The sequence below is a fragment of the Dermacentor silvarum genome, chromosome 3 (genome assembly GCF_013339745.2).
Source record: "Dermacentor silvarum isolate Dsil-2018 chromosome 3, BIME_Dsil_1.4, whole genome shotgun sequence".
NCBI lineage: Eukaryota > Metazoa > Arthropoda > Arachnida > Ixodida > Ixodidae > Dermacentor > Dermacentor silvarum.
In genome coordinates, this window is record NC_051156.1 from 56,341,963 (window position 1) to 56,368,870 (window position 26,908).

A 26,908-nucleotide genomic window follows, 5' to 3' on the forward strand; every position below is an offset into this window, starting at 1 on the left:
GACACAAAAAATATGGCAACACAAAGGATACATAGAAGCACGACGCAAAAAGGAAACAAAGAAGCATGGGCGAAACTTCGACATAAATAAACATAAAGGATGTTTCCTCGTGCGACCGCCATGAAACATTCAATAAACATAAAAGATAAACATTTTCATAAGGAAATTATTAGAAATTATCGAATATTCGATTTTTGTTAAAATTAAAGGATCAGGAGCACTTGTTCGACTTAACCTTGAGATGCACGAATTCAAGTGGCGACAAATGCGAATAATCATGCTGAAACAGAGCCCTGGTTGCTACGCAGAGACACTAGTACCCGTGCAAGCACATGGGCTAGAAAACAACTCATCAGTTTATTTCCACTCACTAAATAAGAGTGTATCGCTCTTAGCCAGCCTATATTTGAATTTGCTGTCTCTGTTTAGACCACTAAATCATAACTTGGCCAGTATTAGTGTGCCTGTATTCCGTTGCAGCAATTTGTGATGCCGTGTATATACAGGGTGTCCGAATTATTATGTACCAAGATTTAAAAATATTCAAATGCCACGTAGCTGGACAGAACCTAGGTAATGTTGTTTGCCGTCGCTTTGGACATACTGACATTATATGCTTTCATTCAACCTAATTGCATACTTAGTCTTAAATAATAAATCAGCTTTTCCAATATTACAATTACATGAAAAGTATCAATGTGAAAATTGTACAGCAACATGAAAGACTCCCGATACAGCTTTCTGTTGCTCAATACGTGCTACATAAAAGTGTTTTTCCGAGCGTGAAAGAAGGCCCCGAGTAAACGAAAAATTGCCGCATGACTGGCCGCTCGAGGCACTTTGCGTGTATTCACGGTCTTCTTTCACGAAAGAAGCCGTGCTTTCTTTCACGAAAGAAACCGGACGAACCAGTTGAAACGTCGACCGAATAGCTGTATAAGCGAGTTCTCACACACTTCGGAGGTACAGGGGATCTGTTTGCTGGTGTTCGTATAGAACACTCATCACCGACACTGTGTTGATGCGGCCACTTCGGGGCTCCCACGCAAGCTGCGTTGCTAGATCACACCGTCGGATTTACCCGCCGCAGCCGCCAAAATCCATGGCGGATATCCTTCGTAGAGCCGGTAAAGCGCAACGTGAGAAACAGATTGCGGATTACTGGCTGAACAGAACGCTCGAAGATGCTGTTGTATATTCAAGTCAGGTATACGCAAAGTTGACCTTTATTTTATGGTAATTGATAATTATCTTTCAATGCGAGAACTCGCCACTCCTACCCAGGTTGCGATGCAGATCTGGCTGTCCTTTTATAAGCATTTCATAACGAGCACGCTGCTCTCGGCTTTTACCCTCGCCCCACGGAAGTTTGGGGAAATCTCCTTTGCAGCTTCTCGGTAAAAGCATATGTTCTAAGTCTGTTCTGGTCATGCAACCGAACCAACGAAAATTTATCCAAGGATCGGGACACGGCAAAGGCAGCGATTCGCAGCCCGGACCTGACCCAGCAACTATGGGCCGTCCAGCAAGCCCACGACGCGGCCAAAAGGCACTGCCTGCCTGTCCCAAGGTGGGAGCAGCCCACTTTGTGAGGCAACTCACAACTTGCAGGATCTAATAAATGTTTTCCTTCCTTCCCTCTCGGTAAAAGGAGAACTTCAATTTGCGACCAGGGTACACTCTTAAGAAGGACATCGAACAGAGCTGGCGAGCCCTTTTTTGTCTACCCCACAGTTCAATCCCGTTGAATGAAAATGAAAACACAAATAGCAGCATTGTTGCCTAAAACTTTTTATTAGGAAATTACTTCAACGCTACCTTGCGAGTATATTAAAAGACATGTTATCATGAATCACAAAATTTTAACAGACCTTATAAAACACCCAAAAATAAAGTGCAGTCAAATAGTGTTCACTTCATCAGGTTACGCATCTTCTTTCTCGCAGCGGCCGATGCACCTTCCCTGATGCCGTGTGTACCCTGTGTGGTACAAGGCCCACCGTGTTTCAGCGCCGCACCTGCTGGCTGATAATGGCTGCGCACTGCTTTGCACCTTCACCGAGAATGAAGCTTTCGTGTGTGCCATCCACCACTCTGACGTCGACTTCTCCATCACAGCACTAAAAGTGGCCGAGAGAAGAGGAAAACAAAATGTAAGTCGCAAGCATAGCTTGTCGATCTGGACATTACAGTAATGCAACACTCGTGTTACGCGCAGAGCAGAATTTAGGTGTTGACGTCTTATGTACTTTCCATTGTTTAATGTGAGATCGTATAAATATAATTTGCACAACGTTGGTATACAGTCAAGCACACTTACTATTACGAAATAAACAGAATACACTAGTGATTTAATTTCGAATATACAAACCTTTCTTTCAGTGTCGCTGATAATTAATAAACGTTCTATTTATTTTTATCTGCACAAGCCACTTAATGACAGGTGACGCTGCCGGGTCGGCGCCTTTAAAGCGACAGGATAAGCCTTACACTTGCAGTGCTTTTTTAGGCATGTTCATGACAAATGTGCTTTAGCAATGGAGTATAGTGGAATTCTGATACTGGAATCACTATATCTAGAATTCTCCGCTCTTTTTATTGCGATAGCAATTATATGGACACTTCAACGGGATTTATGCCGTCGCTGTTGCCGTGAGGTTCTGTATAGATTCTAAGGGCGATAAAATCGTCGCCGCGCGCCGTATGCGCGAGTAAAAGCGCGCGGGGGACGCGCGCTATCACGGAGAACCAACGTACGGCGGAAAGCAAACGCGATTGTCGCCAAAAAGGCCGTGGGGGGTGTGGGGGGGGGGGGGGGTAGGGAGGCGGGGCGACGCTGTGCTACGGCTCCAAATGCTTATCTTGCAACCCAGCGCAAGGAGAACTGGCAACGCAATCTCCCACGCGAAAGCAAAAAAAAAAAAAAAAAAGCAGGGAGGCAGCGCAGGAGGGACGGGGGGAGCAGCTTCTACTCTGCCAATAAATACGCTTGCACTGGCTGTGGTGGCCGTCGCCCGCACCGTCTCTTTATCTCCACCACGGCCGGGCTCGACTGGCGCGCGCACTCGCTTCTTAAGAAGCGAGGGAGCGCGCGCGCCAGTCGAGCCCGGCCGTGTCTCCACACAGCTCTGACCTTTATGCGCTGTCCATTCGCCGCTCAGTTTCCGTTGAAGCGATAGACCGCACGATTCTTCGCCCGCTGCAGCGGCCGCGCCAGCGTTTTGACAGTCGTTGTCCGCGGTCATTCAATGTGATCTATTCATGTTTGCTTGTGCGCGATGACACCACGCTTGTCAATTCAGTTAGAAATGAATGTGTCCAAGTTTATGCGGCCGATAAAACTACTCTACTATCCCTACTCCGAATAGCTCTCTACCAATTTGCTATCGCAATTGATGCTTCGCCTTTCGAGCGAAACTGCGACATTTTTTTAACCCAAGCAGAATTGTAGCTCGCGAATATTTTATTATTTTTATAATAAGTCTTTACTTTGAACCTCCAAATTTCCAGCGAGAATAATGATGTATTAATTTGTAGAAAGAATTCCTTCACTTGAATTTTTATATTTCTGCTGGAGTAGACATATTGCTGAATACTGAGCGAAAATAATCTGTCTAAGCGGAGTAGGTTTTGAAATATGGTGGCAAATGTGGGAAAAATATACGCTGAGATAACAGGCCGAAAGCAGAAATAAAGCTTTATTACCCGTTTACCCTTCAGTAAAAGCCTTTGAGACATCTATTTAGTAGCTACCAAGTGCATAGTCGTCTCCACAATCAATTTTACTTTTGTGTGGTTGCTGTAGGGCTCTCTGGACCTTTTTTTTCTTATCAGCCGTGCTGCCCGCTCAGTAAACGTCGACGCCGATCAATCTATCTCCAACATTCCACTATATAGCAGCCTGGTGAAAGACCAAAGGACATTTATTCGGCCAATGCTTCAATATTTACAAGTTAGGACAGCTTCTATGGTGCTGTTTTCAGTGTCCGACGGGAAAAACGTTTTTGGGAGCACGCTTCCAGACAACATTGTTAAAAAGTTAACTTGGGTTTCAAGTCTTTCGGTCGAGGCATTCTTCAAGCACTCTGGCTTGGAAAGCTCCTTGTACACAGGCTTGCTAGCGCCAAGTACGGCTTCTGGGAGACAGTACTTGTGGCTCGCCGTTCATCACCACTTTTGGTGAACTAGCACCGGCTGTCGGTACCCTTTGGACTCTTTGTCGGTACCCTTTGGACTAGCACCGGCTGTAGGTACCCTTTGTCGGTACCCTTTGGATAGTCATGCACCCATAAGGTGCATGACTATCACTTGAAGCCAGGTGAAAACAGTATTCCAGACAGCCTTTCGCATGTTCTTCTAATGGCCAAGTCATAGTGGCGCTGAAGCTGTTCAATGACTGCCTCAATCAGGCGTCGGCGTCCACAGACGCTTTTGCCGCCAGGGCCTTGGCTGTCCTTCTTTACACTTCGCAGCCTGGTGACTATTCTTTTCTGGTCATGAGCAATTCACGATGTTTTTGAAATGAAATTATTACCCTCCAGTCTTGCTTCCTGCGAGCTAAAAATGAATTTTTATTCCCGTAGGTATCTTATATATATGACACCGCGGTGCTGATTGCCAAACCTCCTGCTGTCTCCACGCAACCGCTACTACCACTGTAGTTCTGCTGGCATTTGTGCTCATGCTCCGAGTCAGATGAATTTGGCTTGGAAACACAAAAATAAAAATATTTTGACCGCACTTCAACATCAATCACTTTGCCAGCGATAGAAACCAGGCCATTATATCAGGTGTGTCCACGTGTTTGCCAGCTTCCATCCAAGGCGACCACGATGACCTTCTCACTATCATTCAGTTTCACGGCCTCTGCTATTGCACGGTTCATTGAGTCTTCAGCGACCATGCTGATTTGAATAAGCCGTTTGGCTATGTACTTCGAAATCCTGCTGACGAATTTCAGCAACTTCAGCATGTCGCACAAGGGAGCTAACAGCGGCAGCTCCCTTTCCAATGGTGGCCAAAGAATACACCATCCTTCTATTGGCCTCACAGAGGCCACACGTTTTTTATTGCGATAGCAATTATATGGGCACATCAAGCGAATTTACGCCGTGGGCGTCGCCGCCGTGAGTTTCCATATAAAGGCTTTCCCGGAGAGCGAACACACGGCGGAGAACAAACGCCACTTCTTCCGTCGCGCGAAAGCCGTAGGGTATAGCAGGGAGGGGGGCGACGCGGTGCTGCGGCACCTAATGCGTATCTTGCAACCGGGCGCAAGGGGCACTGGCGACTCAATCTCCCACGCGAAAGGAGGAAAGCGGAAAGGCAGCGCGGGAGGGAGGGGGTGGCAGCTTCTACTGTGCCAAGCGCACTTGTACTTCGCATTGGTGCGGGCTGTGACGCGCACTATCTTGAAAGCAATATCCACAAGGCTCTGACCTTTGTATGCGCGGTGCTTTTGCCGCTTAGTTTCCGTTGAAGCGATAGAGCGCACGAACCTTCGCTCGCTGCGGTGGCCGCGCTTGTGCGCGTTGACGCCACGCTTGTTAATTCAGTTAACACGCGAATGTGTCCATGTTTATGCAGCTGATAAAACGACTATCCCTACTCTGCATAGCTCTCTACTAATTTTCTATCTTAATTGATGCTTCGCCTTTCGGGCGCAACTCCGACATTTCTTTCGAAGGTGTGTGAAAGTGATGTGAAGCAAAGCACTTCGCGCAGTTTAAAGAGTAAGCATACGCAACGCCCACTCATGTCGCATGCTTTCAATTCGTTGCGTACTCCCACCGCAGACTTTACACGCAGAGCTTCCTGTGCCCACATAGCACAAAATGTTAACATCCACTAAAGCTGCCAGAAACCGCGAACTTCACCCTGTTAAAGTGCGCAGCAGACTGTGAGAGGTTTGAAAAGAAGAGCTTGTAGTGGACGCTGCAATCGGTGCCGGACTGCGTTGCCCAGATTCGTTTCTTTGATTAATAAAAACAAGCTGATTCCCATGGAAACGACGCTTCTTGAACAGTAACTTCGTCTTTGTCATTTCTTTTATACACGCTAAAGCATCAAGCTAAACGAGCTTTGATTTCAAAAATAATAACAGCGCAGGACCTCAAAAGCAACACTATAGCAACACGCTTTATTCGTTTCTGGATGCATATCGAGCTTGAATGTTGAATTTACTTTCCACGTTGCGTTAAGTGTTGCCAGACAATCATTCAGGATCACGTTAAAAGGTGTCGAAAAAACTTTTTGTTTTTTGTTTTTTCATGTTTTAATGCAACGGCGGTATAATCATTGGCACTGTGGAAAAGCGCGTGTCAACCGACCGCGTTGTTTAGAAAATTCCTAATTTCAAGCACCAAACAAACAAATTATTGATTCGTATTCCGCAAGCAGCGCCAATGTTTAATACACAAGAAATTCGAATTCAGTTTTTTCCCCGAAAATGTTCTCTTACGCTTTTCCCTTAACATTTGCGAATTTTGCACCATTCCTTGTTCTTGTTTTCCTTCTTCAATTTGTATGCCTACATAATTATTATGTTAATTTGATGTTTACTGTGTAGCATTGGCGTCAGGCTTATTCGCCACTTAAATAAAACACAAACAGAAGTACAGGACATACGTGTACCACACGTACGCACATTCAAAATGATAACTAAAACATTATAAGCAACATTCTTTGCATCTGGCATGGCGTTCAAACCAAAACAATTTTACTATGAATATCTGCAGTATAATAACTTACGTAAAACGCAGGAAATCAAAACTTTAAAAGGTTTGTTTTTCAAAACTTACTTTGACATCCGTTATGTACAAGGCTGCTCTAAATGGCACTGCTTCTTGCGATAATTATTTTCTCTCAACTCCATCAAACCAATGGAGTTCACCCGCCGTCTGTGCGACCGACCGTCATTTATTTTGCGGCAATTCAATGTCGACATGAGAGAGCCGTTAGAAACGCCTGAAAGCAGCTATTTCTAATTGCTGTAATGCGTTTTGGAGTACGCGTACAATAATTTTAATTACATGTTGCGCCATTGTGCATCACATTTTTACTATCGCGTGCCTTAAATTTTAACGCGAGAGCGTCACGCGCCCCGTGTCGCAGAAAATCCGGCGTCGGCGTAGGTATCGGCGTCCGTGTCGGAGAAAATCATCCCCAACCACTCCGACCGCCCAGACGCTCCGCGTGGCGCAAAGTGTTAGCAAAGGAGAACATCATCCCCAACCACCCCGACCGCGCAGGCCCTCCATGTGGCGCAAGACGTTAATGAACAAAAATTGAATTTCTCACAGTGAAATCCGACAGAAAAATTCTAAAGTACGACTTAATCACAACTTACAGACATGGTGGCGTTGGATTGTAATTTGAATGTACGAGAAAACATAATTCCGTTATGAGGAAACTCAAACACAAACCACTTTTCCAGCATTTCTACAATGCCAACATCGGTACGTTCGGGTAAGGTACTTGTGAAAATCATATCGAGATGGCGCTCGCATCCTCGGCAGGTTAAATTGGGACTTAGCCTGCCGAATGCGTTTGGACACGCGCGCTCTTCGGGGCAATAGCAAACAATTAATAAAATAATATGAAAAAGTTCCTAGGGCATTCACATTTTAATATAAGACGACTTATATTGCCCCTGAAAAACGTCTTCCCAGCAATGCATTGCTGTTTAAAAGTCAAGCCCACTTTATGGGGATCGGTGTAAGCTTGGTCTTTTAAGCTGGCTTTCCCACGTTCGATTTGGCAGTGAAGCCTACTCAAAGAAAAATGCGATGCGATCGGGGCCCGATAGCGCAATCGCTTCCACTTTTAAAGACGACGCTTAAGCGTCCTCAAATTTTTTGCTCTCGAATTCCTCAGATACTGTTTCCCACATTTAGCATGGTTACAATCTTAAATTTCATGCCTTTGTTTTGATCTAGACAGGACTTGCCTGATAAGTTAACCGTAGCCAGATCCGCGTTGCAAACTTTATTCATGGACAGATACACATTTTCGTTGCAAGGAGGCATAATAGGAATATTTATTCAGAAGACAATAGGTAGGCCTGAAGGTCATGAGTACTACTACAAGTTTGTTTTTATTGCATAAACCGACCTCTAAAGGCCGTTTAATGGGGTGTTATATATATACAGAAATAAAAAAGTGAATAAACACGCTAGGACGCGCTTTGTGTTCACTGACACCTTGTTTTTTGTTTAGCGACATGAAGAGGACCAAAACATGTGGCGTCGACTTCGGCAACAACTGTCACAAATCCAGTTTGGTCTTCGGAATCATGTACGCGCCTGCACCAAACTACGCAGTAATGCTATGCCAAATCACATAATATTCGGGACCGCGATTGGACTGGATTGGTTATTCCTTTTTAATTACATTTTTACTTCATTGTTAATCTTTTGGCTCTGCTCACATTTTGCATCTTACTTTCCTTATGCTGAAGTGCTTTCTTTGTGTATCTTAGCTTGTCTTAGCATCCAATATGTGTTTGTGTTGGACACGTATTGTAGTCTTTGCCTATGCATTGAAACAATTTGTGGATATTGTAATGGCATATTCTATACGTGACTAAACCTGAATTGAACTGAATAGTCGAGTGTTTTAGATTTCGCACGCGACTATGGCATGCAGTTGCCTGCGGCATGTGTTGGTGGGTTGAATCACTGTAACATTTCAAATGGATACTACCTAGAAGACATAGATTATATACGCTAGAGAAGTTTTACGTCACAGTAAATCGCTACTGGTGAAAGTGACTCAGTAAACATCAGATGACGTCAGTCGGTTACATGCAGCGGCAGAGGGTCTATGTTGATATCAAACTCATGTACTTTGCGCCATTGTCTGCTGCTTCTGTATCAATGCCAAGGTATGCTCGCCTACCTCCGATAAACCGTAGTCGGGCGGTAGCCGTCGTGCCATGTCTCGTGCTTGCGATGCCTTGACAAGCACTACGTTCCCACTGAACTTGGCTTCTGGCTCGTAAGTACTTCCGGCCTTCAGACAGTCACGGAAGGTAGACATGCTAATTGCAAGGTCTTCCCGGCTCGGTTGCTCGTCTCCAAAAGCTTTCAGGAGGATGTTGATGGCCACGTCTAGTTTGGTGTCAAAGTTCTTGCACTGGCTTAGCTTGTCGCGCACCTGCATGTAGGTAATTTTGAATTAAAACAAATATTGACATACAAAACAGTGAAAATTTTGCTTAGTTATGGGCGAGCAAGCGGGATTAACTTGAATACTTAAACTCGTCGGCTGATCGCTAAATCAAGTGATTGGATTGCACGTCCCAAGGAATACACGTGCTGTGCGAGAAAACGCCTTGCGGGGCTCTGGATTAACATACACCACCTGAGAGTTCTTAACTCGTGCCTAAACACAAGCACACAAGTGTGTTTGCATTTTGGACCCATCGTAATGCAGCCTGTCTTGCTGTAAATCGAACCGGGGGCTTTGTCCTCAGCAGCAAGGAACCATAGCTATGGCGTAAACGCGGCTGCTGATTCCAGATTGCTGTGCTACAAGTTACCAGATAGAAAAAAGCTTGGCTACCAGCCCAACATAGCTGAAATGCTACCAGCATTCACTGCGTCTGTGATCAATACAAATATGTTTTAATGACTTCTCTCATACCGGTACACCAACGCAGTAAGGTTCTCCAGCCTATTAGCGATTCAGTGACACGAAAAAAGCTCTTTGATGGGATATGCCGTTAAAAAAAGGTAATATAACAGACCACAGGAAAAAGAACGCAACAATGGGCGCTGCGTTAAGCTACTTTATTCAGCGCCGGAAATCCAAAATGTACATGCAAGGCTTGGGCAGAATGTGCACACCCATGATGAAAAGAAAACCGCAATTCGCTGAAGATTAAGATATTGTAACTGTTTCTGTTTTATAACCCAAATATAGAAGTGATTTAGCGTGGAAGCTTGGGTGTGTTGGTGATTCATTGGAAAAAACACAGCGCTAAAAAAGGCAGGGACACGAGGACACAGCGCTGTGTGCATGTCGCTCTCTCGTGTCCGTGTCTTTTTGCCCTATGTTTTTTCCAAATATAGAAACTGCGAAAATATATTTCACTTATGGTCTTTTAAAGACGTTTTTGCTTTACTTCCACAAAAACTAAATACAGCCTTGCGGGGGTAAAGTGAGGAAAAACGCTGCTCGTAGCAGCTTGACCAGCCCCAAAAACCCGTAAAACAAAAAAAGGAGCAGCAGAGCGGAAATACAGTTTTCTCAAGAACTTACAATTCAAGCACTACAACATATCATGCATACGCATCGCAAATTGGGCGATGAAAAAAAAAACAAGAAATGAAAACGGAAGCAAAAGTAAGAGATTTTGTGCTAAACCGCACAAATTCTCACTGCACTTGATAAGCATATAGGCAACGTACAACTCACATATGAGAGAAAAAATTAAGAATATATGAAGAGAACAAGACGCAATATCAATTTTATTAACAATAACTTAATTTGGTAACCGAGGTAGCCTGGAGCGCAGCATTTGTGATCCATATTTAGTGCGTGATTGTGGTACTGTGCCAGTACTCTGGCTTTCTTGTACTGTATAGAGTTTCGTGTAGCTTCAAGTTAGCCATAAAAGTAATGTGGTTGATGTTTCTTTTATGTTCATTTTTATACGCAAGCACTAGACGATACTTTAATAGGGCCTGTACTTTCGGTTTCTTACGTTTATGAAATAAATAAGCTGAAGGGAAATCGTATGGTTTATTACAAATAGCGCGAAGAGCCTTCTTTTGCAGTATGTACAACCTGTTGATATTTGTTTCAGAAGTGGTAGCCCAGAAAAGACAACAATAATTTAAATGGCCGAGAAAAAGGGAATTACATATCAAGCATTTCATAGAGCACGGAAGATAGTTCAAGGAATAAAAAATGCCAGTGATTTGTGAAAGCTTACCAGTAAGAAAATCTATATGGCTATGCCAGGTCAAAGCATGATCAAAAATAACACCTAGCGATTTTACCGAATTTATAAGTTCAATTTTAGAATTGTTCATTAGCAAATCTTCCTGGAGACTAGTTTGCGTGTTCTTAGCGCGAAATAACACCGCCTTAGTTTTTTGCGAATGAATAGTGAAACCGTTATCAAGTGACCACGTGTACAGTTTATTCAAAACTGCATTAGCTCATGTAATCAATTCGGCAGAGCAGTTAGATGAAAAGAATAACGTAGTGTCATCAGCATAGATTATGTAACGCGTATCAACATCAATGTTTCCTAAATAGTTAATAAAGATAGTGTAGGCATTTATTAAGCTATTCATTGTCATCTGTAGACGATAATCATCACGTGGGGTTCACTAGGTTTCTTCTTCGTCATCGCTTGTGGGGTTTTCTCTTGAGTGCGAGCTGTGCTTTGGGTGTGTTTGGCTCGCCGCATATCCGACGCGTAATAAACGTCATGGTAACTGTTGCGTCACAATATAAAATAGGAGGGGCCCTAAAATACTGCCCTGAGGTACACCTACCTTGACCAACCAAACTTCAGATTTAAAGCTATTTACTGGTACAAACTGCTGTCTGTGACCAAGATACGACCTAATCAAGTCAAGTGCAGTGCCGCGTATACTATAGTGGTTTAACTTACTAATCAAGATATCATGATTTATAGAATCGAAGGCTTATTGAAAAGTCCACCAATACTGCCAATGTTAGCAGGTTATAGCTAGCGCCATTCTGCTCGTACGTTCTGTCCTAAGCGGAAAAAGGGGGGAACTAGACCAGGCGTGCTGGAGCAGGGAGATCTGTTAGCAAGCGATTCCTCAAAATTATTTAGAATTAGTTTTCCTTCTGTTCAAGCAAAGCTAGCTGTGTTGACATATTTTTCCGGAAAGCATACTGATGCTTAGCCATGAAATTGGGCTTGTCCAGTAAGTCTGATATTCTGAAAAAAAATTTTTTTCCAAGCACTTCGAAAAGATAGGGAGAATAGACACAGGTCTATAATTAGATAAGGCAGTTTCGTCATCTTTCTTGAATAGTGCAACTACTTTTGCCATCTGCATTTTTACGGGAACACACCGGTAGAAAGGCAGATATTATGAATATGGGCTAGTACTGGAGTGATTATATCTATTAGAAATTTCACAGGCTTGATTTTAATGTTGTCAACGTCGCAGGAGTTGCTAGTACTTATTGCGGAGAAAAGCAAATTTACTTATGAAGTGCTTGTGTGAAGCAAAAGAATTGAATGCACACAGTTCGTTGTTATGAAACGGCATCCGTTGTGATTCGCATTGCATTTAGGTAAATCAGTGAAATAATCATTAAAACAGTCGGCCAACTTCGCGTCAGGTATTTCCGCTCCATCAGAAATTATACGTAACCCTGCCGCCGAATTGGGCATTCTATTCAGCAAAGAATTAAGCCAGTTCCATATCTTATCTATCTATCATGGCAGCACGTTGCGAAGGATTGCTTATAAAACGTAGTTTTCGCAGCACGTAATTCCTTATTTATGCCATTGCGAAAGTAATTTAAACACTCTTAAATCATCAGGATCCCGAGCTATGATGAATTTATTGAATAACCTTGCTGTTTCTTTTATCTTTTTAAATAATTGAATAGTTACCCAGGGTTTACGTATCCCTGATGGACCGGATACTTGTGATTGACAAGAAATGTGGCCATGCGCTGTTGCATGCTCTAGTAAAACCGCGAATGCTCTTTAACTCAGTAGGGTGAAGAAAAATGTTGATCTTAATCTCTAGAGCTTCCGAGGAAAGAAATGCACTACACCACATTTCATTAGAGTAGCAGTTCCTTTTATATTCGATCCCATTCAAAGCTACTGGGGTAAACCAGATAATGTGCACTAGCAACTTATTATTGCGATTGTTATTATTTGTCTACTTAAACCATTCTCTTCCTACCTACCTACCTACCTACCTACCTACCTACCTACCTACCTGCCTGCCTGCCTACCTACCTACCTACCTACCTGCCTGCCTGCCTGCCTGCCTGCCTGCCTGCCTTCCTGCCTGCCTGCCTGCCTGCCTGCCTGCCTGCCTGCCTGCTTGCCTGCCTGCCTGCATGCCGGCCTACCAACCCATCCACCCATCTATCTATCTGTCCCCCGATACCGTGCCTATGGCCCAAGTTGTTTACCAGCTTGCGCCACTAGGTATACTAGGTATACACGCCACTAGGCCCGTGGTCGTGTTGCCGTCGTGGTCGTTCCATGGTCATCATTTCACCTTCGTCAGTCAGACTCTCGCCATGCTGTCGTCATAACGCGTTATACGCAGACCCAGTAGTCCAAGTCTAATAGCTTAGGCCACTAGGCACCTGCTGTTAGATACGGACCATTACTAACACCCGTCATGTTCTACGAGCTCAACCACTCGCCGTCACTTGTCAATCCTGGTGCGCAGGGGCGCGTCGGCCGTGATATCGGTCTCGTCAAACCGGTTGATTATGCCGACATCATGTGCCGCACGTGGAGCTGTTGTCTCCCCCCGTGCTTGGCTCTTCCCGAAAGTGCAACGGAAGACTGGCACGATTCAAGGTGGTTGACCCAGTCCAGAGAAAAGTTGCTTTGCTACTCTGCAGTGTCGTTCGACAACAACCCGGGACCTACAAGCAGCTGAGCGCCTACCAGGCGAGGAGGAAAACGCTGAGCGAAGGCCGCCATCGGACAATAGAGCCCTTGGAGCGTCCTCATTCGCCGAATATGACGCCACTTGCGCGCGCCCCTCCGATTGGAGGAAAATGACGACACCTGAACACACTCGACGATTGGCTGAAAATGACGTGACCCAGAGAGACCGAAGGTATAAAAAGCGAGAGACAGGTCGAGAAGAGAGACGCTCTTGCCTCGAGCCGCAGCGTCCGATTTGCTGATGGCCATCGATTACTGTTCTTTGCTCTGTGCTAATCCTGTAAATAATGTAAATAAACCTTCAGTCCTGAAATTCCTCCTCAACGTCGCCCAAATCCCGCATTCAACGCCAAGATCCAATACTGGATGGCAGCGGTCAGATGGATCCTGCAGCAGCCAACAAGAAATCCAATACTGTTCATTGTCGTTATGCCGTCGTGGCTGTTGTATTGTCGTCATTCTAGTATTGTCAACCGACTCTCGTCGTGTCGTCCTCAAGGAATTGTCGTGATACCGTCGTCCGGTATTCGTTGTCATACTGTCGTGGTAATTATATCGCCTTCACTACAGCATCGTCATCCGACTCTTATCATGCCATCGTTGTCAAGGAGTACAGATTTTAGAGCGAAATTGTATATGCCTAAGCGAAGCGCCTGACCGTGCCCAAGAGATCTCTCCGCAGAAACCAGTGCGCATGCACGGAAACAAAATTCAGAGCCCTTCCACTACTGCGAAAATGGAAGCCAGCGAAGCTGCGACTATGGTGGGTCTCCTGCAATTAATATTGCTACATTTTTTATCCAGCGGCCATGATATCGCTATAGTGAATTTGTATCTTATCATTATTGACTATATTGAGCGTCTTCGGCATGTTGGTATAAGAGCAAGGACACCGGCGTCTTGTTTTCGCCCGGCGTGATGGCCAAGTAGTGCGTTTGCTGCGCCAAGTCCGACCTTCTGCAGAGGCGTTGCCACGATGCCGACGAGGTCTCTCCCGATCCTGCTCTCGGTGGCACATACCCACATATCCAACGCGGGTATGAGCCACACGTGATTTCTTTCTTTCTCTTTTTCTTTAATTCTTTTCTTCCTTCCTTCCTTCTTTATTCTGCTCACTCATAGCCGCATATCCCTGGCTCATACGCACATATCCAGTGAAAATATGCGCCACACGTGGTCTCATTATAGTTAATAGTGGCCTAACTGAGGACCATGTGATTTTATTGATGTCATGACTTATCAGTCATGTTATTCATACATTCGTACCTTTCCATGACAATTTTGGTGTATATAAAGTGAAGGAGACGCCACAAAACGAGACGCCACAAAATTGTTGCCTACTTGCGGTGTACACGGTCGTGATCTCCTGGCACCTAGCAGTAAACATCTTCGCTGTGAAAACCGAGTTAGAGAGGAGTTAGGAGCAAGAGGAGAGGGAATATCTGGGTCTTTCACAGAGTAACACGTGTTGGCGACGTGCATACGCCTCCGCAGCGTCGGCGTGGAGTGTACGCGCGCCAAGTGTGAGGGAGCAAAGGGGAAGGGAACGTCTGGTTCTTTCGCAGCGTGGGGTGACGTAGAGCAGCCTGCGGGGAGTGCGCGCAAAGTGTGAGGGGAGCAAGCAGAGATGGAACGTCTGGCGCGCAAGTGGCTGCGCGGTTGGTGACGTCGTTCCGCGCACGCGTCATTCTGTCTCCGACATCGCAATGGTATAGCCGCGTGTCGTGCGTTCTCCCGAGCTGCAGCTCGCGTACGAAGAACGGCGCCGCGAACAGCGCTGGGAGTCGCCCGCCGCCACCGTGCCGACAATGCCAAACCTGTCCGTGTATTCATTGCTCGGCATAAAGAGGCGCGCAAAGCGACAGATAATTGCGTAACACAGTTCAGAAACACTTTATTGTCATCATCATCGTCAGCCTATATTTTATGTCCACTGCAGGACGGAGGCATCTCACTGCGATCTCCAATTACCCCTGTCTTGCGCTAGTGTATTCCAACTTGCGCCTGCAAATATCCTAACGTCATCACCCCATCTAGTTTTCTGCCGACCTCGACTGCGCTTACCTTCTCTTGGTATCCACTCTGTAACCCTAATGGTCCATCGGTTATCCATTATACGCATTACATGGCCTGCCCAGCTCCATTTCTTCCGCTTAATGTCAACTAGAATATCGGCTATCCCCGTTTGTTCTCGGATCCACACCAGCTCTCTTCCTGTCTCTTAACCTTAGTCCTAAGATTTTTCGTTCCATTGCTTTTTGTGCGGTCCTTAACTTGTTCTCGAGCTTCTTTGTTAACCTCCAAGTTCCTGCCCCATATGTTAGCACCGGTAGAATGCAATGCTCGTACACTTTTCTTTTCAACGACAGTGGTAAGATCCCAGTCAGGATTTGGCAATGCCTGCCGCATGCACTCCAACCCAATTTTATTCGTCTGTAAATTTCTTTCTCATGATCAGGGTCCCCTAGTGAGTAATTGAGCTAGATGAACGTACTCCTTCACCAACTCTAGAGGCTGACTGGCGATCCTGAATTCTTGTTCCCTTACCAGGCTATTGAACATTATCTTTGTCTTCTGCATATTCATCTTCAATCCAATTCTTACGCTTTTTCGGTTAAGGTCCTCAATCACTTGCTGTAATTCGTCTCCATTGTTGCTGAATAGGACAACGTCATCTGCAAACCGAAGGTTGCCTGAGATATTCGCCGTTGATCCTCACTCCCAAGCCTTCCCAGTCTAAGAGATTGAATACTTCTAAGCATGCAGAGAATAGCATTGGAGAGATTGTGTCTCCTTGTCCTGATCCCTTTCTTGATAGGTAACTTTCTACTTTTCTTGTGGAGAAGCAAGGTAGCTGTGAAATCCTTGTAGATATTTGCTGAGATATTCACGAATGCCTATTGTACTCCTTGATTATGCAATGCTTCTATGACTGCTGGTATCTCTACTTAATCGAATGCCTTTTCATAATCTATGAAAGCCATATAGAGAGGTTCATTGAACTCCACAGATTTCTCGATTAACTGATTGATGACATGGATATGATCCATCGTAGAATATCCATTCCTGAAGCCAGCCTGTTCTCTTGGTTGGCTGAAGTCAAGTGTTGCCCTGATTCTATTGGAAATTATCTTGGAGAATATTTTATACAATACTGAAAGCAAGCTAATGGGTCTATAATTCTTCAATTATTTAACGTCTCCCTTCTTATGTATTAGTATAATGTTGGCGTACTTCCAGCTCTCTGGTACACTTGAAGTTGTGAGGCATTGCATATAAAGGGCCGCAAGCTTTTCAAGCATGATATCTCCTTCATCTTTTATTAAATCTACTGCTATTCCACCTTCTCCAGCAGCTTTTCCCCTGGTCATGTCTTTCAAGGCCCTTCTAACTTCATCGCTAGTTATAGAAGCAGCCTCTGTATCCGGTTCATCATTATTTCGAACGAAAGTAGCTTGGCTGTTTTGGGTACTGTACATGTTAGTATAGAATTCTTCCGCTGCTTTTACTATGCCATCGAAATAGCTGATATTACCGTGCTTATCTATCAGTGCTTGCATCTTGCCTTGTCCTATGCCAAGCTTTCTTTTTACTGATTTAATGCTGCGTCCACATTTTACGGCTTCCTCAATCTTTCCCACTTTATAATTTCGAATATCCCTTACTTTCTTGTTGATCAGTTTTGACAGTTCAGCGAATTCCATCTGATCTCTTGAGTTTGACACTTTCATGTTTTCTCGTTTCTTTATTAGGTCCTTTGCTTCTTGGGAGAGCTCACCTACTGGTTGCCTTGGTGCCTTACCTCCCACTTCAATTGCTGCTTCTGAGATAAACCTAGTTTGATATACTTGGCTGATATACCCGCTTTAACATACCCGCTTAATAAACCTTAAGAGAAACACCGTGGCCGCCCTTTTTTTAGCTTCGGTGGTCAAACATCTCCACTAGGTGTAAGGGCCGAACATTTTTTGGGCTAGTTCGTTCGTGGCAGTAATTTAGGTCACAGCGCTCTATTGACACGGACAAAAAATACGATAGGACCCGTGCGCTCACATTCAAATTATCTTATTTCAGAAGGGCATGGTACTTATATCGACAAAACTAACACAAAGTAGAAATCATCCCACGTTCAAACCAGCATTTTCCAGATAGGCAATTTCTCTTCCGCTCAGAGCAATCAACGGGGCACTGACGCCATTGCACCCTCTTGTGCAATCAAGTATGCTTCAACAATTTCCCGCGTATCCTTATCCATTTTTCTAAACAAGACGGAACAATCCTTAAACAGTGGTTCAGACCCTTAATCCTCGCACTGCACTGAAACATCGTCACTTAATAACAGTTCAATTTTCGCGTATGCTCTCTTAATCTGTCATTGAGGCATCTACCGGTCTGTCCCTATCTACAATTTGCCGCACGAGAATGAGAACCGATAAACGACACCTTGTTCACAGGGCACAAAAGGACACTCGTGCTTCTTCGCGCATCCTCGGCGAGACGTTCCAAATGGATCGGTAGCCTTAGATATGCTTGATATCTTGCGTGGAGCTTAAAATACGATATCGATTTCCACCTTACGTGCCACTTTGTTTAACCCATGTGACACCCCATGCATGTAAGATACACCATTGCGATTTTGTAATAATAGTACGCGAGCGTCGACCGGGCGGCGTGTCAGTAGTCTTGTAGCGGTGAGCGGCGGCGGGATCGGCGCCAGTATACGCGCGGACGTGCAAGGTGACTCCCCGTTCGAAATATTACACTGAAACGTTCGCTTCAGGACTGCCCCTCGCTGCTACAAGTCCTTTGACACCCTGTGCAGTCAACGCTCGCGCGATATTATTGGGTAATTGCAAGGGTGCAGAACCACTTTCGTTCTGCTTTCGCGAATGCGCTCACACGTGTCACCGCGTTCACTTAGCGTTCACCGAGTTCACTGACAGAAGTCAGTTCGACGGGGTAACCTGCGTCCCGCAGCCGCTCTTTTTGTCTTTAAAAGCTCCAAGACATCCGATGAGGGTATTATTTCCGGAGCGCATTCACAAAACATAGGTTTGTGACTGCTCGCATTACCAGATTCGACTTTGACGAAGCATGCGGAAGCAGCGTCTTTTTTTTCTGGATTTTTTTTTGTGAAGGGTGACATTCGCAACAACGATTGGAAGGTCCAAATTAGTCTGGTGTCTAAAAACTGAATGGCGTTATTAATAGGTAGCCGATGCGTAGTAACCACATGGTCAGCACACTCACGGAGCAAGGCAACCAGATCAAGGGACAGTTTAACTGTTATTTCAATTGAATTCATAAAGCCCTAGGTAGTCCTCAATTCTGGACTGCTTCCCACTACAATATGCAATGCTAACTAGCCCAATCTCCCACTGTTTTCTAGTGCACTATCGCCTCGTTTAAAGCGAGGTGTTTCTCACACGCAACTCGAACATAGCTAAGCCTTTGTTAAACAGCATTTATCTTATAGAAAGTTCGACTGTTGCGTGCGCACGTGTATGACCTCTTTCTGGAACAAAGTACACGAAGGTCTTCCATATCCCAATGGGAAATCTTTTCAGAAGAAGTACGTACGTACAGCACGACTTTACGTAATTTGTTTTGCTTTGACCCATCCGGTTACGGCATTACCTTTCGACGCTTTCTTGTTAATAAAATGCAAACGTCGAAGCAACTGGAATTCAATTTCGTTAATCGCAGAAGTCGAACTACGTCGGAAAACACTGTAAAAACTGGGGAGAGTATCGCAGGAATAAAGGGGCCGACTTACTCTTCAAGGCATTGTTTTACTTTAGCGAAATGCCGGGTGGAGTGAAATGCATTGCACGCTCTATCCGCAGCGAGAGAGTGAAATGTTCTTTATATTCTGCCCATCTGAGAGAGAGCAGAATGCTCGTTGTACTCTTTCGGTAACAGAGAGCATAACTTAGCGTTTACTGCTGCTTAAACTACAGGAGGCTGGTCCGGAACATGGCAATGTATCGCTCACGGACGCAGAGCAAGGAGCACACCGTTTTTGTAGCGACAGCTACACTACGCCAGGTGTTCGCCTCTTCGCCGTCGCCGCACTTTGAGCCGTGGCCGCACCGTGACGTCACACAACAGCCCTCGATTCTCCAACGACTCGGCTCGTCGCGGTCGCCGTGCGGCCACCGCTCCTGCCGTTGGTAAAGGGGCTTTCGCCGTTGGGCACTCGCCGCGCCCTCTGTGTCACGTCACGCACGGTACTCGATTCTCCGGCGACTCGGCTCGTCGCGGTCGCCGCGCGGCAACCGCTCCTACAGGCGCTGCGTCCGCCGTTGCCTGGAAACCGCCACAGCTGGCGCGCTCGTGGCGCCTTCTGTGTGACGTCATACCACGGCCCTCCATTCTCCGGCAACTCGCCTCGTAGCGGTCGCCCGCGCGGTAACCGCTCCTGCCGTTGGTAAAGTCCCTATATACGAAAAGTACCGTCATCCTTAGATAAACGCCGCTTCTCCTTTTCCTGTATCTCCGATTGGACGATGATAGCTCGCGATTTTCACTTCTTTCTATTTTCTTTTTTTCCGCCTCAGAGCCATGTTGAAAGTCCTCTGCGCAGCCGCAGTCATCGCCGGCGGCGGCGAGCGCCTGGCCTGAAAGCTTCAACGTGGACTTTCTAGGTGCGCCACCGTCGACTTGGCTTTCGCAAGCAAAAAGTAAAGAAAAAAGCAAGCGCTTTAGGAGAGGAGGCGGCGGAGGAAAGAGTAGATGGCGGTACTTTTCTCATATAGGGATTTTAGCCGTTGGGCGCTCGCTGCGCCCTCTGTATGACGTCACATCCCGCGCTCCACAGCTGTGATAACCGGGTGTATAGAAGGGGAGAGCTCGCGTCACCGCAGACAGAGTTGAGGCCGTACAAGCGAAGCCTAAGCACAGCCGGGGGTCTGTAGCTATCGCTAGTCGACTAGCTTTAACCAAAGCTAAACCACAGCCAATTTTTCTTATAGAACAGGCATGCAGAGCGCAAACCGGTGTAGAGTTCAGCGTACTATTTTTAAGTGCGGAGCTATTTAAGCCGGGCGTATTGTGTCAACTGCGAAGCGAAAATGTGGGCCGATCCTAGCGGCACTGCAGAAAGGGTCCAAACCCTGCGGCACATACCGCTGTGAACTAGCGAAGCTGAGTCTGGCGAAGTCTAGCTAAGCATGGTTGGGACTACTTAAGCTTAGTCAGTCATCGATAGACAATCAGTAGCCAATCGATAATGGATCAATATTCAATAAATTCCGGAAAATGCTGGGATGACTTGGTAGTGCTCAGCGTAGCCAAAATACGTGGCCAATACTTTGCGATAGCAAATCGATATCCCATCAATAGCTAATCGATAATTGATCAAAAACCAATAAATTCCGGAAAATGCTGGGGATGACTTGGTACTGCTTAGCCTAGCCCAAAAGTCAGGACTACCTAGGTACCCATCAGCTCCGCTATCTCTTCAGCGTTGCGCCTCCATTGCAAGGTACGCTAACTTTTTTTATTCGGAATTGACCCACCGCACACCCGCAAAGCATCGCGGAACAGCACAGTACCAGAGGAAGACGATCCATCGTTCAGCGGGCAGCCGGCAGGCTCCAAGGCCATCTAATGGCATCTTCGGCTGGCTGTTTCGGAGCGCTCTATACCGCTCTCGCGAGCGACTTTGTCTTGGGCTAGTTGAAAGGGGGTGCGCGCCTTGCGTTCGGATGGTCTTTTTCGATCGCTCTCCTCCATCTTCGAGCACTATGAGGCCCTGTCGTCGGAGCAGTCATCGAGATGAGAGCGTTTCCAGCAGCGTCATCATTGCACAGCGTCGCCGTTCTTGGCGACGGTCCACCGTACCGTAGGCAACCTAGGCCACAGCATGCTGGCGTCTCAACTAACGGTCGTGCCACCAGCGCGTCCATAGAGAAAGAAATTCAACAAGAGGGGACACTCAGCAAAAACTGGCAACAGGAAACACGTCACCATACGTCACGCTATACTTTTGACACCGAACGTTAGCTGCCGCGAGCATCGAAAAAAAGAAAGTGAACTTAATTTAACAGGCATTGATTTATTTTTTAAATTCTTCGCCGCGAAAACTAAAACGTTTTGCGTATAAATGAACTTACGCTTTGCGACTTATTTTCCTTGCCTTACCTAGCCACAGGTCAATGACGCGCTAGATACATGCGTCATCCGCCAGACGCTCCCCCGAAGCCAGCGAGTGCGGCCGCGCGCGCGTTTGAGTGCTCGCCCGCAGCGACCCGTCTGTCCCCCTTTTTTTAAAAGTAGCCTGGTTTTGTGGGCTCCCGGCGTATTCTTGCGTTCCTTCTGCACTGGGACAAGACACCACTGCACTGTTGGACTACGGCAAGGTGAGAAATCTTGTTTCACAGTCTACGACGCAATTAGGCTTACGGCACGGGACCTAGACTTAAGACGCAATTAGCGAAAAACAGCTCGGCCATCCTGGCGCAGTTAATTTGAGTAAATGAATCGTGCTGAGACATGTTTGCGACGCTTCCTAGGGGATTATGGTAACTTATTTCGTTTTTGAGCCAGACTGGCCGCACAGGGCGCCGTGTCGCAGTTAGCGCGAACTCGGCCGTGGTGCGTAGTCTAGTGCATCTTGCTAGGAGAAGTTTGTGCCGCTTTCTCTGCCGCCAGACATTACTGAAAAGTAATTTCGTTACTTTCTGGGGTACTTTTGAGGCACGCTGGCCGCACAGCGCGCTGTGACGCAGTTAGCGATAAGCAGCTCGGCCGTGGTGATACAGTTAGTTTGGCGTGTAATGAATCTTAGAGGGACAAGTGTGTGACGTTTTTGTGGCGCCGCAACAACGTATACCTTCTTTCGGTACTCACGCCCGTTGAAAACGCGATGGGCGATTGCCAAGAGTGATAACATGGGGTGTGCTGCTGGCGCCGGCAGAACGCGCGAAAGATAACGCCGAGGAACATATCAGAAACTTGTAATTCGAAAATTCCGTCTTATAAGGGACTGAAAAAAACATTGCACCCACGCATTTGTCTTGAGTGCCTGTTGCGTCCGTCTCTATGTATGTAGCGTACCGTCGCGTCGCCCGAGGCCAAGTTTTGGAAACGCGACGTCGCCCGTGCTGTCAAAGTGCAGGAAATAATGCCCGGAAATGGGGGAACGCTTGGAAATCAGATCTTTTCATATTTTATGGTATTGTTTGGGATGAGTCGGGTATTCTCTACGCCATGTATGTAAAAGCGAATTGCTTTTGTTTGTACTGCCGCCCATTCACCGCTTTCGCACGTTTCGCCTCTACCCGCAGTATTCCTATGTCTAAATACCAAAATGACACATGCTTGTAACATGCTGTTACGTGCTTGTAAATGTAACATGCATGTAATTTACTTTTTTCAGCTGGTGCCGTCCGGTGGAGCTTCATACAGGAACTACTGCCTTACCTGCTAGGGTCACAACGTTGGATGAACGCACAAAAAGCGCGGAACGAGCTTTTATATAGAGCAAAATAAATATTTCCTCATTGCACAAAAGGTCTTGCGTCTACTTTGTGAAATTGCACGTGGCACAGATTCGATGGGACTTTACGAGATTGTTCGCAATCATTTTTACTAATAAACCGATTCTGCACGAAGAGAAAAAAAAAAGGATGGGGGGGGGGGGGGGGCGCAGCCGGCGTGCTAGCTTGCGTTCAAAATACGCGCTCCCAAAACCGAAACCGGAAGTGATTGACGCCGACCGCTTGGCACGCTGCAGTCAATTCGGCCGCTGGGCCCTATGGGAGTGTCCCCTCTTGTTGAATTCCTTTCCCTATGGCGCGTCCAGCGGTTTAGCTTTGGATAGGCGAAACATCGTACGCTAGCAGTAGTCACGTGGTTTCGCATCTGCCATTTCCTCCTCCGAGAGCGAGTCACACGTTCGGCTTGCGCGCTTGTCCTCTTTCTCTGAGTTCGGGGAACGCCGGATCTGCACGACTCTGCTTCGGGGAATGGATGCGACCAGTCGAAGATACCATAAAAGAGGTCTTGTGGCAGCCATCATTCGCCGCCGCGAAAAGAGGACAGTCCTTCATCGTTCGTTGGATTGAAAAAAGAAATCCTCCACTGTAATTGATTTCTAACTTACGTGGCACATTCTGCGTATAGACGGTTTTCAGCAGCGGCGCACGGGCGCGGCCATGTTTGATCACGTGATTGCGCCAGCATGACTGGCCTTGGGTTGAAGGCCAGCGAAGGAGCCGTACTGCTGTAGTCATGGGCGACGGTGCGGCAAGCGGCGGTGTTTCGGGTCCACCAATGGACAGCGGCTGGATCGACGACACAAAGCTCTGGCCCATGGTTCAACGATCATGTAAGTGAACCATTGTTTGTCATTTTAACGTTGTATGTGCTCGCGCCGGAGCGCTCTGGCGCTCGATCATCGTGCATGCGCGTCGCTCGTTCGCGCCGAGCGATTCGAGCTCATGGAGGCTTCTTGTGCGGCGTTCACGTCAGTTCGCCAGTTCTTTTTCTTTTTGTGGTTAGTGCGGTGTACTTAAGCTATGATCTGAGCTGTTTGAAGTGGTTGCCCAGCCTCTCGCGCTTTGCTTGACGGCCTCGAATGTGTATGCTTGAGCGCCGAGTGAAAAATCCGTGTCCGCTTGTGTGTTGACGTCTCACTCGCTGCTATTTTAGCTTCCCACATACGTTGAGGTAAGCGTTTGCCTCGATACTGGTGCACTGATCTGAGTGATCTCTGCAGAATTCACCCGTGCGGCGGGCACGCAATACTTTCGTGTAGTTGACTTAATTCAGAGCTGCAGATTGTGTTGGATGTACTAACTGAATGCCCCCGAACTGGTGTTGTTTCATAATAAAACCCCTGTCACACGGGCACGTTCGATCACAATTCAGCCTCGATCCGAATCCAGTCGGTCGTGATCCGCAAATCGTAATCGAAGTATCCGATTTCGATCGGGACCGACGTAAGCAGCTTCTAGCTCAGTGTGACAGAAAACTAGGTACAACGAGAAAGAAAGAGATCCAAAGAAATAACCCTCTAAAAAGGCCGTTTTAACGACAGTGCACAAAAAAAAAATTTTTTATGCGACGTCATGCACGTAGTTCTGAGATTTGCAGGCGATCAGAATCGGCGGACGTGGCACGTCGTTTACCTAAAATACCGAATGAAAAAGTAATTTTTCTGAAAATTGATTTGTACGTACCTTTACTACCTATTAGGCACGCTTATTATTTGCTTAGGACTTAGTTACACTTAAAGCGTTAGAGCCCAAAAAACACGATCCTGATCCTTGGACTGTGTAGTAGCGATCATTTTCGATCGCGATCGAAAGTCCGAGCCGGATCGAGGCTCGATCGCGATCGAAAGTGGCCATATGACAGGGGCGTAGTAATCAAATATGTATTAATTATTGAAACTCCAGAACTATAATTTATAAATCCAAACGATCAGTTTAATATCAGGCTGTATCTATCGTGTTATTTTAGTCCTTTCAAACATCTGCAGATATGTCTTGAGGATTAAATAAAAAATCAGCTTTCTTTCATTGCCATTTCTTTTTTCATTCCCGCAGTACATACAAATGTTTGTCCCCTATTTCAGTTGTCTACGACTACATGGTCAAGGAAATCGACCAAGATGGGAAGCCTGCACAGGACTACAGGGGGTTTTCAGAGGGCATAAACCTTTTTCACAGTGGCAATGTTGGGAAAGCTTTGTGTCAATCCAAGGATGGCATCTGTAGCATAATGCTGTGTTCCAAGCTGCAGTGTTGGGTAGGGATAGTCCTTGGTTGGACGCCCATCAACAAAGCGAATAGAACATACCTTAAAGAAAAGGGTTATTCATGTAATATTTACAATGGTTTGCTTTTATTTGAACGTAAGAATAAAGCAGGCCACATAAATAAAAAGCACGCACATGGGTAACGCATGCAGTTCTTATTGCAAACTGCCACAAATGTGACAACAAAAAAAAAAAGGCAATAGCAATGTACTGCTAATGTCTTTTCCATAATCACAAATAATGTCATAATTTCATAGTGTCAAATACTGTCACAATTTCGCGATGTCAAAAGAGGCTATGAAAATGAAAGTAAATAATATATATATTCAGCATGCGCTTTGGGGGAACCCTGAAAGACACAAGGCAGAAGGAAACAGCTGATTTGTAGTTACCACTACTTTAAAACGCAGCTAATTAAATAATGTCAAACTGGTGAGTTTGAAATTATTTACTTTTCATGGTTTCTCTTGACATCACAAAATTGTGACATTATTGTATATCACTTTACAATAAACACGCAATCAACGCTTCTAGCGTTGTTTGAAACAATAATTTTGCCCTACAGCGTCAACACAGCTAGCTTTCGCGAACCTGTTGGCCACAAACAAGGTCTACGTTCTGATCACACCGTGCATCCGATACAGCAGCGAAACCAACATATGTAAAATCAGACGCGCAGGCAGGAATTCGTCAAGCTTAACGATTTAAAAATTCGATTCAGATAGCACTTTTCCAATCTTTTCTGCAGGAGTTCTCACCGCGACAACTAGCACGCCTTAATTGGCACCGATCCCGGCGCATATATATCACGCACGTGGCGTGCAATTTTGCTTAACGATAAACATCACTGATACCAGGTGACTGTTCCAATACGATATGGCTAATGCTTGTGTACTGCCACGGAAACACCGCACGGTGACCTTAATGTACAGCAAGCGCAAGACGGGAAAAGTTTATACACTATTCCGCAAGCCGAGCGCGTTCGCTTATTCGGTACTATGATCTGCCATTTGCCGATGTGCCTTAATTGAAGTTCTTTCTCTGTAGGTTCGCTATCCAGCATTGTCGGGTGAGCTTGTTTTTCTCTCCTTGAGGAAATCGGTGCATGGAAAACGGCCTCGGGGACGGGCTGTCTTGATGCAGCTGTGGCGCGTGTATTTCACACACCGACGTGTTCCACAGCTTAATGTCGCCATCACAGTTTTTGCATCCGACCACAGCACAAGTTTTGCCTCTTAATCTCCACATGGAGCAGAATATTATTCGACGTTTGACAAACTGGGCTTGTTAAACGCCGTTGGCTACGCTTTCGCGACTAGGCAATGGTAGTTTCGTTTGCGCGCCCAAGGCCAGAGATGTCCAACACGCGCGGCGCTCCGGTGGCGCCATCTGATTTCAGTTGCACAAACCGGATGCTGCAAATCGTCTATAGGACATACTATCGCCAAGCAGTCGTCGCGAAGTTTATCTGCCGCGATTGACAAGAGACTAGGTATGCG

The 26,908-nt window shown here is 46.0% G+C and overlaps 1 protein-coding gene across 10 annotated transcripts in view; it reads right to left on the reverse strand.

Moving 5' to 3' along the window:
* Positions 1 to 1,785: 1,785 nt before the first annotated feature.
* The window catches only part of LOC119444370 (fatty acid synthase-like), a 648,066-nt gene continuing 622,943 nt past the window's right edge, over positions 1,786 to 26,908 (reverse strand). For 8 of the 10 annotated variants that reach the window (XM_049663304.1, XM_049663305.1, XM_049663303.1 and 5 more), the window contains 2 exons: positions 8,899 to 9,156; positions 1,786 to 2,120 (listed from right to left, as the gene is read on the reverse strand). In XM_049663304.1, coding sequence (XP_049519261.1) covers positions 2,007 to 2,120; positions 8,899 to 9,156 — 372 coding nt within the window. In that variant the 3' untranslated portion in view covers positions 1,786 to 2,006. The remainder of the gene's footprint in view (positions 2,121 to 8,898; positions 9,157 to 26,908) is intronic. The other 2 variants (XM_049663312.1, XM_049663306.1) reach the window with 2 other exon arrangements.